At 37.5% G+C, this 16,238-nt stretch overlaps 1 protein-coding gene across 2 annotated transcripts in view; it reads right to left on the minus strand.

Moving 5' to 3' along the window:
* Nucleotides 1-16,238, minus strand: part of sfswap (splicing factor SWAP) — a 51,266-nt gene that overhangs the window by 18,421 nt on the left and 16,607 nt on the right. The window contains exons 6-14 of one of the 2 annotated variants that reach the window (XM_026174044.1): nucleotides 16,136-16,236; nucleotides 15,175-15,313; nucleotides 11,866-12,118; nucleotides 11,404-11,556; nucleotides 11,138-11,231; nucleotides 6,042-6,108; nucleotides 5,121-5,224; nucleotides 4,867-4,996; nucleotides 1,718-1,914 (exon numbers count right to left, since the gene is read on the minus strand). In XM_026174044.1, coding sequence (XP_026029829.1) covers nucleotides 1,718-1,914; nucleotides 4,867-4,996; nucleotides 5,121-5,224; nucleotides 6,042-6,108; nucleotides 11,138-11,231; nucleotides 11,404-11,556; nucleotides 11,866-12,118; nucleotides 15,175-15,313; nucleotides 16,136-16,236 — 1,238 coding nt within the window. The remainder of the gene's footprint in view (nucleotides 1-1,717; nucleotides 1,915-4,866; nucleotides 4,997-5,120; nucleotides 5,225-6,041; nucleotides 6,109-11,137; nucleotides 11,232-11,403; nucleotides 11,557-11,865; nucleotides 12,119-15,174; nucleotides 15,314-16,135; nucleotides 16,237-16,238) is intronic. The other variant, XM_026174045.1, reaches the window with a different exon arrangement.

Below are 16,238 nucleotides of genomic sequence, written 5' to 3' on the forward strand. Positions count from 1 at the left end.
GAAAAACCTATTGACTCGAACAATTACACTGCACTACTGTCTGCCTTGAGGATGTGTGACTTTTTACAATGTCCTATTCAATGTGTACCTCATACCAGCATTACGTAGATTTTACTACTTTTTCCCACCACTGAAACAAAATACTTTGAAGACTGAATACACACAAAATTCAACCTTTTTTTTTCAAATATTTAACTAGTACACAGCTAATTTACAGTAGGCTATTGGCCTGACTCTTTCCTCAGGATATTTACGCTCTGATAGCCACTGCAGAAGACGGAGAACATCTGGTAAAGAAAGAAAGAGCTGGCACAGTAGTGACAGCAGGCTGTCCGTTGCCACCTGGTCTAACAGGCAATATTCCAGTTCACCACAAATCAGTTGGGCTAACATGAGGAGCTGACATGCAACATCCATCACACAGACAGGCAATCTACACATCAAATGACCACTATCAGAGACTTATTTACACTATAAAGTATTGCTGCCTTTTTGTGACAGACAAAAGGCTTTAAAAATTTGCATTATTGCAACACCTTCGTAGTACTTCACAAAGGAGAATTTTAAAACAGAATCTCCGTACCCTACATGAGGTATGGAGATTTGAGAAATAGAACAAAGGAGTGAAGAAAAGAAGTTTTCTATAATTCAGTTTGTATCTTTAGAGTGACACTGGGATATGCCGATAGGCTCTGCTCCTCTCCATTGGAGTCTATAAACATTTTAGGGAATCAACAATTTAGGTAACTACAGCTGCATTAAGAAATTTACATACATTCATCACAGGCATGTATGTCAGCCTAATTTTGGGCTTTTAATTCTTTTTTAACAGTTTTCCCCCCGGCTGGAATGAGTGTACAGCAGACAGCTTTAATGACTAGGAAAAAACAAACTGGGTGCATTTTGTACTGTATTGTGTATTTTGGATTTTTAAATTATTTGTCTTGACATAAATAATAATAATAATAATGGATTGCATTTATATAGCGCTTTTCGGGACCCCTCAAAGCACTTTACATGCTAGAGTTTATCGAAATGTGTTGGTTTTTCAGCACGGGCCCAGCTTTTAAGATCAATCCACATATTTTCAACAGGGTTGAGGTTGTGGATTTGGGAAGGACATCCCAATAGCTTAATAAAGGCCTGCTTTATACAGTCCAAAATCAGTTTTGATGTATATTTGGGATCATTGTTATGGTGGAACACCTGATACTGGTGTTTCTACCATTTATCGGTGAAGTTGACGAATTTGGAGGTAGTCGTCTCTCTTCACTACTCCATCCACTTTGTGCAATGTATCAATACCACTGGCAGCAAAACAACCCCAGAGAATGATGCTACCACCACCACGCCTAAGAGCTGGTACAGTGTTCTTGGGTTTGAAAGGCTCACTGAGGAGAAATTCAATTTCACCACAGTCATTTATAAAGTTATACCAAGGACTCTAGAACAAAATGCAAAGAAAGTAGCATTTCCCACACTTTGAGTAAGAATAACAAAGCTTAGTTTAGGACTCGTGGCTGTGTAAATATGCATGCAAAATGTGGTGACTACATATGGTGGGTATGTGCCCCACTATATTTATGCCATTTTAGTTTTTGAGTTAATGTAGACATGTGTAACATGAATAATGATTCATATTACACTTACTATCATTTGTTAAAAATAGAAACACACAGTGACGAACACTATGCAACCGTTGCAACCATGTACCTACCTCGAGTTGAGCACATGCATCTAGCTCAGCTCTCTTTGCCTCAGGTTCTCCAGCGAATGGGCTGCGGAGAGTCTGTAGGAAGAGTGCTGCCTTCCTCTTCCTCTCTGCCTGTAGCTGTTTCTCCTTAGACTCCTTAGATGCCTGGGCCAGCTTCTCCCTGGCTGCCGCCGCTAGACGATCCTCCAGTTTCTGCTTAGCTAAGTGACGAGAGATGAGAGGGTAAACACAGGAGACATGGTTGGATTGCAGGCATTGTCCCTTTTTTGTTTTTCTCACTGCCAGATATGCAGCTACTAAATGGCGGGAACAAAGGATTGACTTGCTCTGAGAGAAAAGTGAGAGAAAAGGAAAGCTTGTTCTGGTCACAAGTAAATTCCCTGTGGAAATAAAAGAATTAAAAAGAAGAGAGAGCAGAGAGACACGGAATGAAACATGAACAGACAAACAGTGCGGGGAAAAATTCACATTTGTGAAGCGAAAAACAAGCAAAGACTTTAAGAGTACATTTCTGCCCTAACTAAGGTAATGTCTGGCATTTTTCTGACTTTCCAAGTGCTGAAGACTGACAAAGTTTCTACTCTAAAAGATAAGGCCCGACGAAATCCCCGATGATGCATAATTTCATGCAATTCAAGGTTTGTACAGAGTAGGAGGGAACGTGGGTGGAGAAGAGAAGACAGGCATCTAACTGACAATGGGAGTGGAACAAAATGCATGGTTTGAGAGATGAGGAAAGGAGATGAAGTGACACAGATGGGTAGGGGATACATAGGTAAGAAGAGCACAGCTAATGTAATGGGGCACAGGGAGCAACGGCATGAGCGAGCAAAAAAAAAAAAAAAAAAAATAGGGAAGACAAGACAGTATAAAAGCAACTGCTTGCGGAAAACAAGTTGTATAAGTTATGCAACCTCTGGGTCTACTGTTATCTCTTTGGGGTTAAAAATAGGCTAGCTGCTAAGGCAAATCATATTTGAGTACAATGAACAACAGTCAAGTGGAGCAGAATCGGTACCCTAGACACTGACATAGTCCTGCCTAGCCTCAATCTGACTCCTGTATTTATAGATACATTTGACTAATGTAATAGAACAATAAAACTAAACCAAACTCCTTACTTCCGTTTACTTCCACTTCATCATTTGGAGCTCTGTCAAGTCGTTGTTTCAGTCATGTATCAGGTAAACCGTCAAACATGATCTACCTTTAACTGTTTTTCTTGGTTTAACGCTTAAAATGTTGACATGAAGCCTTGTGACTGTTAAAATAAAAGTTTATTAAAGCCTTTCTTGACTTCTTGCAAAGAGCCAGAAGCCCAAAAAGTGAGGCAGCAGGCATTTCCTGAATTCTCCTAGCTGGAGGCTTCAGGTCGTCTTTTATTTCCTCCAACAAATTAAGAAATGTCTCGGCAATCGATATGTTCTGCCAAACACCTTCCTCGGGCATTTCAAATAAAGTACCTCAAGTGGAGAAAAATTCTCTTTCTTCTACCCCACACGCTCTTGTTCGTCACAGAGCCCGTTCTTAGCAGCAACTACTGCATTCATATCAAGCACAAAATGGGTTACGCTGCATTTTTGAGTGTTGGGGTGCACTCACCATCTTTAGTCAATACCAATTCCATGTGAATGAAATAAAATAATGAAATGAAAATTGTGTTTGTACAAAGACTAAAAACACACACATTTAGTCAAAAATGATGGCAGTCTGAACAATTTATGCAGCTCTCCCTAAAAACCGGACATGATGGCGCTGTTCCAGGCCATCAACACAGATTAGTGTTTTGCAGCCTGCCACCATTTCTCCTATCTGATCAAGTTAGGCCTGCTGACTGACAGCCACTTTGCCATACAGCAAAACCAATTCAGTCAGCTTTTTATTAGGGTCTTCTAGTCTTTCTCTTTTGTCTGTCAGCTCCAGGAGAGGCCATCACACTCAAAGAGTGTTCCACTGAACCTAAACGGCACCGGTCAACTATCTTGATGCTGAAAAGTGACACATTTGTCTTTGACTGTCTGTCCGTCTATCGTTTCAGGCTCCGTTCTGCAGCTAAGAGATTATTACTCTTGCTCTCTATCATCAGACATCAATGCGGCATTCTTACAGACGTAGATGTCTGTTGGGCATTAACTGGCAAAAGGCCGGCATGTCAATCACATCTCTCTGACAAGCACGGAGATAGACATTTAATAACACAGGTTTAAGTCATCGGGGAAGGTGTCCAGTTTTGCTGAAGCTAGGCACCGATTACAGGTTTCTGAAGTTGGCAAATTATAACAAGATTAAAAAAAAACAAAAAAACAAAAGAACTTCAAGTACAATCTGTTTTCAGATTCCAATAAAATCAATTCATAAATACATAAATAAATGATACAGCTTTAAAATAGATAAAATAAATAATCGAGTGGATAAAAAGTTTTTGAATATGTGACTAACCCTGAAAACTTAATGGGCAAATTCTTTTCTTTTGATTTTTAAAATCTTTCAATCGTTTTTGAAGAACATTCTGTAAAAACTATCATCAAAGCCCTGATCGAACCACACAGTGTAAACTTCTTGGAGAACAAAGGGGGGATTTTCTGTGTATGCATTAGGATGCAGTATTTCTATATTTTAGGCAACATATTTTCTGTTGGAAGACTTTGCTGAGCCAGCATGATGACACTCTATATCTATAATTCCATTATGCCTTTGGGGGAGATGTATATCATGCACTTTACTATACTATATAGCTAGATTCTTACCTTAGGGTACACCCTGTTAAGGGAATTCATAATTTAGACTTTTGTGGATTTATGCATCTTCTCACTTCTTTTTTAAAATTTATTTTCTACCAACCCTCCCAAAAAGCCAGAAGGTGTGAGAGAAATCACTTGGAAGCTGAGCTCATTTACAAAAGCCTCACTTTTAGCAGGCCTGCATTAAATCGTCATCGAGCTGGGGAAATCATCCCATTTTTCCAATATCCTATCAACTGTACAGGCAGTGGGGCAGTTTGAGAGCACGAGAATATTTTATGACTTGTCCAAAATTATTCTCCAAATATATTTTATACTGCTTTCTGTTGCAGACATGGCTAAAATTAGCATTTAAAGAGCTACAGAGCTTTCATACAGTCATTGCATTATCTTTTTTTTTTAGACCTTTACCTTGCTTTGCTTCTAACTCCTCCAAACTGAGGGTGGGTTTCTTCTCTTCTGGTACGCTGACTGGAGGAGGCTCCTTATCAATCATCTCAGCTCCACCCATCACAGCTTCCAGCCCCTCCTCTTCCAACAACTTCAAGCAAACACATCAGAACTTATTCTTAAAAATGGTACTAAAACAAAAATGAGTTTTAAATGTGCAAAAACTACCCCAAGATCTAAAGTGAGTGCAATAAACAGACAAAGCTGAGCTAGACCTTGTCCTCATCCGAGTCATCGTCCAGTCGAACTCTGTTCTTCTCCAGTGGCAGCATGTCATTTTCCTTTGCCTTGATGGCAAAAGAGATGGGCGCAAAAGAGGCTGTAATGGCACAAAGACACGAGTTAAAATGATTTGAGAAAAGACCAAAAAGGATTCAGGTGAGTTGATATTGGAGAAAAAAAAAAAAAAAACATTGCACAACTGGATTTTTTTCTTGACAAATCCAAGTTAAAAAGAAAAGTGAAGCATGGAAAACATTCAGGAGAGAAAAGACTTTTGAAAAATAAGGGACAGACAATAAGAGCACAGAAAGACAGGTGAACATGAGAAAGACTGACATGCACAATGAAAGGTAGCATTTTATAATCAAATATCTGTGGTCTACTGGAGATGAAAGAGATCTATTGTTTCCCATTCCCCCACATAACCTTAATACAAGATCCTGATTCTTATTGTGGAGGGCTGGATAGTTTACTTGTGCAACTAATCCAACTAGTTATTAGTTTTGCCTTGCGTGCACCCTGATATACTGCGTCTGAGGAGTCTGTGAATGCGGGCCTTAATTTGAATATGCGTGCATGTTTACGGCTCCCGCCAGCGTAGTGGTAAGCAGGCTCTTTCATCTTTGCATAGCCATTTCCGGCCTGATATTACCAAATGAAATTGCCCGCATAAATACCAACAGACTCACAGGCGGCAATGCAGAGACAACAGCATATGACACATACAAACATCCACATGCACACCAGAGCAAATATACTCATATTTCCCCAAAGGCTTTGCATCCCATTCACTGAAGTAATAAACTAAAAAAAAGGGAGAAAAAAAAAACGCCCAAAACAAAACAAAAAACAAAAAGTGCAAGCAGCCCTGCAATCTGAGAATGAGTTTATTTTTGCATGAGTTTGTGTCCTACCTTTTGTCAACTTGGACTCCTTGGCTGCCTTGTCTGACTGAAGCTTAGAATCCTCTACCTCTTCGCTCTAGATGATGAAGCACGAGAGAATAAGGAGAGAAAATGAGAAAAGGATCATCCTGCTTTTCTTTAAAATGTTAAAAGCTAAGCCATTAACATTTTCCAGAGGCTTCACAAATTCTGTATGTCTAAACCTTGTTGCATTTTTCAGCAATGAGTCCACGTTATGGGTAAACCAGTAGAACACGAGACAGATGGTGTTGTAAATGGTATTTCTTGGGAACTTGCATGCCTTCATTTTTATAAAAGATACTGTAGATTTGATGTAAAGCAGCACAATGCAAAAAAAAAAAAGTTAGTGCTGGGAAAGTTTTTAAAAGATATACCATCTATCCACTGTCGGTACAAGTAAACAATATTTAATTGGCTGGGTGGTTGAAAGAACCAACCTTTAGTGTTGGTGTATGTTATAGTCAAGGTATAAATTCAATGATGCATGGATCACTGAATGAGTCATTCCTGTGGTTTCCAATGAAACAATAACTCTTGTGTATAATTATTGTAATTATCCATCTGCAGGGACTTTCACAGTGCGCTAACTATTTTTTTTCAGGGTATTATAAAGTAAAACCAACTTGACAAGTCTGAAAGAGCACATTACGTTTTCTCCACATAATTTAAGTAGTTATTAGAAATAGTTCTCCAGGCTTCTTGCAGGACATTCAAAGCTCTTCTTTGGATGTTGGCTGTCTTTTGTTCTGTTCTCTGTTGAGGTCCAGGCTCTGGGGAGCCCGATCCATGACTGGCCTGTTTTTCTGTCCAGTGTTTGGGATCATTGTCAGTATTAAAAATAAAGCTGTTGTTGCCAGTTAGACACTCTCCAGATGGTATTGCACGGTGGATCAAAGTATGATGGTATTTTTCTGTGTTGATGATTCAGTTTTTGGCAAGATCCCCAACACCACTGGCTAAAATGCAGCTCCAAACCATGACAGAGCAGCTACCAGTTTATACACGGCTTTAGATACTCACTGCAGGACCTCTCATGACAATCATCTTGTTACTTTTATAATACTATTGAAACTTGGCTCTTTTTTGAAGTCGTCTATTATATGTAGACAGAAAACTCGTTAATCCTTTGAGTTAGGTGCCTTTTTTAATGCTTGAATGCTTCATAGGTCAGTGTTAAGTGGCTTAACAAACCAAAAAAACATTCCTTTGAAAATGGTCGGGTAGCCAGTGCATGAAGAAAAGCTTTCAAAGACAGCCTGCAGAACTATTGCTCAAGACCACATTAAACAATTATAAGAAAGTCTGATTTCGTGGAAGCAAAATATAAAAGAATGAGAGGTAGCTCAAGGATACCACTGACAATAGCTCGGGAATGTGATGAGATGTCAACTTTTATTTCCCACTGAGCAAGTGCATAAGAAGAAGGAAATCATTAACTTGTGTGCAGCAGTAGTCCCCTAAGATAAGTGAGAGTTTGTTCCTGCACTCATGTCAACATCAGCACCTCTTGTATCTAACTAGAGAACACAGCACTTACTGGAAAATCATTGGTCCTTGAATATGGTTTGAGGGGGAAAGACACTGTTGACTCATATCCTTCAAATACTTTTGTTAGGAAAAAAATTATAGTAAGAAATTAGATAAATTAGAAGACAAAGCCTGTGATTTAACAAAGAATTCGCTTTTAACTATTTTTAGTTTATTTCATTAGATAAATAGTAATTTAATTTCCTCAATTTTTCTATCAACTTCCGAAGCTGTATTCATCACAGCATAACCTTCTGCACTGCAAACTGTAACGAACATTTTCTTTTTGTTTTATAGCAGGAAAAAATTAAAAACTGATTTTTGAATATTAACTGATACACCTTAAGTAGTTAGGCATTTCATTGAGCACTCATTTCTCTGAATGATAACTTTTTATAACTCAAGATCAATTAATATCATTTTTACAAGTTTAATTTCACTTCTCGTTCTCCGTTTTCACTCCCATGTACTTAATTAGAATCGAAATTACACCCTTACGTTGCCTTCTAAAATTCCTCTGTTTGGTCTGTTACTCAAATCAACAGAGTATCTTCACAAAGCCTTTTTAACAGGCTTGTGTGCACAGACCAGATCAACAGAAACCCTCTGTAGTAATACCTGTGGACCAAGTGCTCTTAGCTGCCATCCCAAATTTAAACTACTGATGGGATGAGATGGAAAATTGATGATGAAGCCAATGCCACAGGAGGGAAAACCCTCAGGAGAAACATTTTATCATGTTTGAAGAATGCTTCAAAGGCAACTATCTACTATTCAGCTGTAATTGAACAGTGCTTTCAACAGTCAAAGCACTGTGAAACGCCCAGAGAATAAATCTTAGGAGAAAAAAACAACTTTCAAGTCAAAGCTTACAGAAGAAGCACACTAAAACATTCTGGAATAACCTCAATTGTAAAATGCAGGAATTTGATTGCTCTCACAATTACACCTTTAACTTAGCTTTTACGTCCTTAAGTAAACGTATCTGCAGGTAACTCTTGAACACAGAACAGTTAAAAGGGTAATAATCCTTCCTTTTCTGGTGCAGCGCTCCAAACTTGGGCTACTCAAGGAAATTGGTTGGATTTCATAGAGCTTTATAGCAACACATTTTCATACTTTCCCACAGCCTACAATTGACCCTTTGCCAAACGAAATAGATTGAGGTCCCTGCTTTCATTCATTTCTCTGACTTGTTCCAAAAAACACTTTAGCCCCTATTGAGATTAAACTGTCAACTCAATATAAAAGTAAATTGGAAAATAGGCACAGCTATTGTGACATTTTGTTTTTGAAAATTAAATGAATTTAATCTCACATTATAGTTTTCTAGCAAATACAGAACATTGTACTTGAGGCGCAAAATTGATTAAATCATGGTTAATATAAATCAGAGGGAATGAAAACAGCTGTGCTGTAGACCTTACATGTGTATGTGTCAAGTGCTATGCGTAAATTCAACCTGTCAGCTTGTAACCCTGATATAATTTCCTTACAAATCTGACTTCAGTTTTGTTTTATTTCAAAAAAAATAAATAATCTGTTCATGGTGCAAATTCTAATCCCAGTTAGACCGTCACTGAGATACTCCAATGTTTTATTACGTATTTATTTTTTAAAATTATAAGATGCTTCTATAACTGATGCAAAAATGAAAGCATCCATTCAAATATTGAAAGCTTGGGCTTTCAGAAGGTTTCACATTCAACCTAGAATATCAACATAAAAGTGTGAGGAAGGTTTGGACTATTTACAAAAAAAACTCCTTTTAATATAATTATATTTATACACTAATAAAGTGAAGAAAATTTCAAATATTAAACATTTTATTGATACTATATGAAGCAACATTAACTTTTTTCATCAAGTATGAAACTACAAATAATAGCACTGACTGAGAGCAGCAAACCTCATCCCATTAGCCAGCAAAAAATAAACACAAGACAGATTTTCTGATAGAAAAAGCCAAGCACTGCTTGTTGAAACAGCCTGTGCTGTGTCATAATGGACCACACTTCTTTGCACTCTGACAAGCTAATAAATTTGATTTGACATAAAACAAATCGCTCCTTACAAAATTCACTTACTTCTTACCATTTCTTTCTAGCTCTGACATAAAGCGAATATATAGTATATGAAATATGCTTATGTATTCATACGTATGAAGGATCTCTCCATCCATCCATTTCACTGTTGACATCACAGAGGCACCTCCCGGGAGCAAAAAAAAAAATGGACTGGTAGCGATCTGACTTACAAACAGATGAGAGAACACCAATGCTCGGCTCGGAAACTCGAAAAGCTCCCAAGCTGAGGGACACCGAGCATGTTAAGCAATTTCTTAGTAACTCAACTTAATATCTTATTTTTTGATTGCTGTAAAGTACCAGATGAACTCAAAGTGAATCAAATTTCTAAAACATGGGAGACATTTCTGGTAACAGGTGGGATTATCTCAGCAGCAAAACTTTGAGCTTTAGAAATGTTGAAGGTACAGACTGAAAGACAAGTTAAGCTGCTGAGCTAGTGTATTACTTTGCTTCTCAGTAGGATGGCTGGATCCACCTCTTGTCATTTAATCTCTTCCTTGTTCCCTGCGTTATCCTCATTTATCAATTCCAAATTCTGGTTAAAGATATCTGTAGTGGATACGCAACAAAAGGAACTAATTTCAAAGTTGCAAAAGCATTCATTTAAGAAAGAAACTACAAATAAGATGACAATAATCCCAAGCATACCTGAAAACCATGAACTACATCAAGAAGCACAAGCTGAGACTCCCCAGAGCTCTAACTTTAGATCTGCAGGCAGATTTTATAGACACTGAGGGCAAGACAGACTAAAAATATCACATATGGAGCCCATCCTTCAAGCGCAGCTGAAAATTCTAAGATCAACAATACATGGGGAAGAAATAATAAGAAAAAGGAAATGATAATACACATACTGAGGAGATTTCGCTTAAAGTCAAGTCTGATTAATTGATTATCAATCTTATTTTGTTTGTGCAGCATTTGTCCCTACTCTGGTACTTTCTATTGTGCATTTAATGTCGTCGCTCTGGATGAAATTTAAAAACTTTCCATTGGTTTGGTTTAGTGATTTTTGAAAAATTAGTCACACTGATCTTTCTGTAAGAAACATTTCTTCACAGTCTTTGTAAAACTGCTTCTAGTCAGTGTCCATGACAGCACCGCTGCTTGTGAGCCACAGCTTTATTAAGCTCTTAAGGGCTTTATGCAGTAATCTTGATCATTTATGGATCTGTAGCAGTGATGCAAATGAGAGAACTGCTTCAGTGCAGTCATTATTAACTGTTATAATTCATTATTATTCATTATGTAGGAACAATATTTAATACTTAGAAGTTTCATGTCTGTAAATGTACATATACCATTAACCAAACCACACACCTTGCAGGGTATTAAAAAAATAAGTAATTAAAGTTTTGATTGAAGGAACCATTGTTACATTAATGTTAAATGGCAAAGAAAGATAAAGAGAGTTAGATTAATACGCACAGAAGCATAATGTATACAGCGCAATGCTTATATTACCTCTGGCAAGCCTTTTCCTTCCTTTTGCATGAAGTATTTCTTCTTAAATTCGTAATAGGTGTTGTATTGATGCCAGGACTGCAGAAATTCAAACCTACAGTGCACAGAGAGAAGAAAACATACAAAGATGAGAGGCGAGCGCTCAGAAAAATGAGCCGGGGGATGATAAAGAGGTTATGCCATATCTGATGGCAAAATTACTAACAGGAGTTCCTAAAGTGAGACCTGACTGGAACAGCAGGTTTATTTCTGGTAAGAAAACTTACCGCGGATCATTCTTGGCACGGACGCTCGCCTCAAACTTCAGACCATTTCTTGCAACGTACTCAGCCAGCTTGTCTATGACCGGCTGGATGTCGGGTGGTGGGGGAATGATGGCTGCTGCTGATGGGGTGGAAACTGGAAGTTCAGCTTTTGAACTGTTTGGAGGGGAAATTTAAGATGTGAATACAATTTATCTTTGAAAGTTTCAACTTTTAATATGGCATCATTTTCATTCTTGTATTTAAATACACTATGTAATAATTGAATTTAAAATGTAACTTCAGACAATTTAAGCAAAACACTAACTTAGCTTTTTGGGTAAATAACAGTCATCATTATGCTTGATCAAGGTTCTTAAAGAAAACACATTTAATCATTTCTGATTAAGGCAAAATTAAACTAACTGATGTCAAGGCTACCATAAAGAAAAGTGAAAAGCGTTTCCATGCAGTGTCAGAGCCCACCTGATTTCTGGTACACTTGCTGGAGGAACAGAGCTGGAGTCCTGAGTGGGGGCTGTAGCTGCTGTTGCTACTGTGACAGTTTCAGCAGGGGTGGGTGCAGAGCCCAAATTAGCCACGGCCTCGGTAGAAGCAGGTGGTGCCATGACAGCTGAGGTCATATTATTATAGTATGAGGTGGCATCTATACCTGGGGGAGGCGGAGCTAAGCAGAACGATCCATCTGGCAGCATGTAATATCCATAGTACACTGCTGCTGAAAACAATTGAGGCAGGAATTAGATCAAATACACATGCCTCCAAGAAACTATTTAACTGTGTGTGATAAAACAGAAACAACACCCCCACCAAAATGAACTAAATATATCATATATTGTAAGTTGATGCCTCTTTGTTAAGAAACAACTTTCACATTTATACCCAAACATGCTGTAGCCAGTCATATGAACATTTATTTAGCCAGGAAAAGCTTCGCTGGTATGCAAATATAAACTATTAAAAGTTAAATAGCAGCACACGTCTGAAAACATCCTCACACACTCACTGCTAAAATGCTGCCACCTGTTGACCAAACTGCATGACCTAATTCAAACCATTTCCACACTTATCCAATAAATAATAACTTTAGGAGGATAACCAGATTCTGCTTTAGTTAGGATACACTTAACCACTCAGCCAACTTGTCCTTGAGTGTGGAGCACTTGTTTTGTGTCCACCTCATGTGCAGCTAAAGTGAAAAGTGTGAAGAACTGTGAAATAGCTGTTGAGATTTTATATAAATTGATGGGGCATTATAATAGATTCTAACATGATGAAGTATTTCATTTCAGACTCAATTGTGCAAACTTTTCATTTTAACCTTGGTAAATAACAACCACAGGTCAGACAAAAGTCACCTCTAACTGAATATGGAAACTGTCACACCAGGCTTGTTCGGTAAACCTTTAAATAACTGATACATTTTCAAGATTTTCAAGGCAGGGAAAATGGGAGAGGTGGAGAAAGACAGCCTCCTGATCACAGCAAGAGTGTTTTTCAAGTTTAAATTGTTTCTAAACCAACATTTTTCACCTTTTATATAAATAAAAGGTATCTATATATTTTATGTATTTGTTGATGTGAAATTCAAATGAATTTAAATTGTTTATAGAGGTAATCACAAATGCATGTTTTTCCACAGACTTCTGCAGGACCAGAAATCTCTTTTTGCAAAGGTACCAAAACTTGATCGTCTTAAAAAGAACGCAGTGTTAAGGAACTTCTGTCAAAGTCAAATAATCTCTTCTTTTAACATTATAAGTTCACTAAACAATCAACATGCAGTTATTTCGATTGGACCATGTGAGAGATCTCGAACAATCCATATACAAAGGCATCTGCAGTTAATAATCCTGCATCAGGTTTATCGAAAAAACTCAAAGTTTTACTTTTTTTTTAGTGAGCCGTTTCAGTCATCTTAGCTTGAACTGAACTGAACAGTGAGCAAATGTTATAGAGGACCTTAATTAAAAACTTAAAAACAAGAAAAATAACTCCACAAAAGATCTGTTGCAAAAATAAATGTAAAACAATAAAACTTTTTAGCCAGTTTTATTAATTAATTCATTTTTTGCTAATCATCTGCAGACAGAACTCTAACTGTTTTACCTAGTCCCAACTTACAGAGGTTTACAGGTTACACAGGTACATATTCAGGTTAGGGTGGCTCTGCAGAAAAATAGTTCAGCCACTAAACTGGCCTGCCTGCTGTGCAGCCACGACACCCATTTAGTGTCATCAACTGAAAGCATTTATAGCAACTGGTCTCCATGTTCCCAGAGTGTTGTCAAAATTCTGTACTGCATCATCGTACTACTGTTAAATAAATACAGAATTGAAATCACTGGCAAATTTACAAAGACTTCCAGCTATTTTGGCAACTGGGTTATAAAAGTCAATGTGTGGCCCCTGTCCAAGAAAAGTTTCTCAGTCATCAGCAGGTTTATATCACAAAGACTGTTATTGAAAAAGAAAGAAGAATGTGCAATAAAGGGACGAGGACAAAATAAATGGTCAGTGTCAAAGTGGAGGCTGGGATATATTAACACGTTAGTCACTAAGCTGGTTGACTTTAATGACATATCCAATTTTCTCTATCAAGAAAACTGAAAGTGTTTTTAGGCGTTTTGACAGATTGCCTGGGGTTTTCACCCTTACATGCAAAAGACTTGTTGCACAACATCACCCAATGAAAGGATGTTCGCTCTTAAATTCAGAGAGATATCCCTCTTTTTAATATTATATTTGAATACCCGTAGCTAGGCGTAATAACATCCTCAGTAGTCTGATGTTTTGCGCAGAAATATGGAAAAGTCTTGATGTTCAGACCTTGAACATCGAACATTAGAAATTGATTAGATTTTTTTCACCCTGACATTACTGCTATCATCTAAAAGAAGGATCTTAATCAGAACTGAAACTCAAGATACTGGAGTGTGTTATCAAGAGAAAACCATCAGTTTAAGTCACAGCATGCATTCAAGTCTTGTGCTACCTTGAAAGTTATAGTAAAATCCCATTATGCTCTGACCTGACGGTCAAGTGAACTAGGGTGGCATTCAAGCACGAAGCCATGTTTAAACGTTATCAGATTAACTTAAAAAAGAGTGAATGTATTTAAAAAAAAAAAATACAACTCGAGCTTTTTTAAAACTCTTTAACTCATTTCATTGTTTGCACATTCATTACTTGAACTATTCTTTAAATTTCTAGGATACTCATTTTATTTATTTTTATCTTGTTAGAATTTTTATTTTGTTATAGTAGAAATTTTTTTAATGGAATCTGGCAAGATAAGGATTTCATCGAACAATATAATCTCCCTGTGTTTATTTATACATGAAGTCTGAGCAATCACTTTAAAATCACATGTGAAACAGTTCATTCAAACACTCATCTGATACCCAGATTAGCACTGCAGTACACGTTTATCATGTTATCAAGCCTTCGATCTCTTTGCCTGTCATGACCCCAAGCCAAAGGTCTTTCTGGATCTGAATACTGGCTCAGGTCAGGTTAACCGTTTAGTACGCTTGGCCTACCATGGGAAAAAACCCCACTGAATTCAGTATTTCTTCGCTGCAGAGACTGGAAACCATTTTCCTCAATGATAGACTACACTCAGTATTTGTTGAAGGGAGTTTTGATGAATAACTGGCAGTGTATAAGACAAAAGCTGAACAAAATAGTACAGAGGGACCCATCATGTAAAGACCATGATTGAAAAACTAAAAATGTCAAAATGCGGTTTTCTATCAGAATGACTCTACTCACGGTCGGCGCTGTATTGTGTTGGTAGACTAGCTGGAGCTTCCTCTTGGTTTGTTGCCACTGCTGCTGTCCCATTTCTTTCCTGTTGGGCTTTTTGAATTAGTGCTGCCAGGGGATGATCTGGGTCCAACACCTTAAGAGGCTACAAGACAAAAAAGGCCAGTCCGGTGAAAATAACATTTCACACCATTATGTTGTTTGTTGCAAAGCGATACTAAAACATTTGAGTTCCTGCAAGCATTACATGAGAAAGGAGCATTTAATGCATTAAAATATCTTCAAAGCCCTCTAAAATGGCATGTATTTAAATATCTTGCATTATTCAAATCATACACATTAATCGTCCTTATTGTGGTATTACAAGTCTACAAGATTTAAGCTTTAACCCCATGAAACCTTAAACATTAAAATATGAGTCTTCAGTAGAAAATTACAGGGGAAAATCTGATAACGAATCCCTCTTGATGGGAGACAACTGTTAGGCAGCTTCTACTAAAAGAAGCTCATTATGTTTCTTTAAAGAGGCATGCTCCCATTATTGCTGCACAAAGACTAATGGCTCTAATGACAAGGCACATGAAAGCACTAACAACTGAAGTAGCATGAAGACCGGGAAACAGAGTAAAGCTCTAAGATATTAGTCTCAGTAACAGACTTGGGTTGCATTAAAGGCATGTAAATCAATTTTAGATGCCAGATGGTGCTACTGGTTAGAAACGGATCAGTCTTACAGAACACCCCCAACCCCACAAAAACCCCACCCAAAACATTAACTTATGTTCACAAATAAAATTATGCAGCTCAACATTTGAGTATCTTTTCAGAAAAATATCAGCATTATATTTGGCTGAGAAATTTCTCCTATTAATATTCCAGTCGACCTAAAAAGAATTCTGTGGTAACAAGCCTGTTTGTGGAAAACTTTCTACTATAAGAAAAAAAAGAAAGAAAAAATTTACAATACCTTCATTAGCTCCTCCAGGCGAGAGCTCCTTTTAGGGGCAAAAAGGCTGGGATGGAGGTAGCTCCCATCTCCATCATCATCTGAATCATCAGAATCAGATTCT

The sequence above is a fragment of the Astatotilapia calliptera genome, chromosome 7, assembly GCF_900246225.1.
Source record: "Astatotilapia calliptera chromosome 7, fAstCal1.2, whole genome shotgun sequence".
Lineage (NCBI taxonomy): Eukaryota > Metazoa > Chordata > Actinopteri > Cichliformes > Cichlidae > Astatotilapia > Astatotilapia calliptera.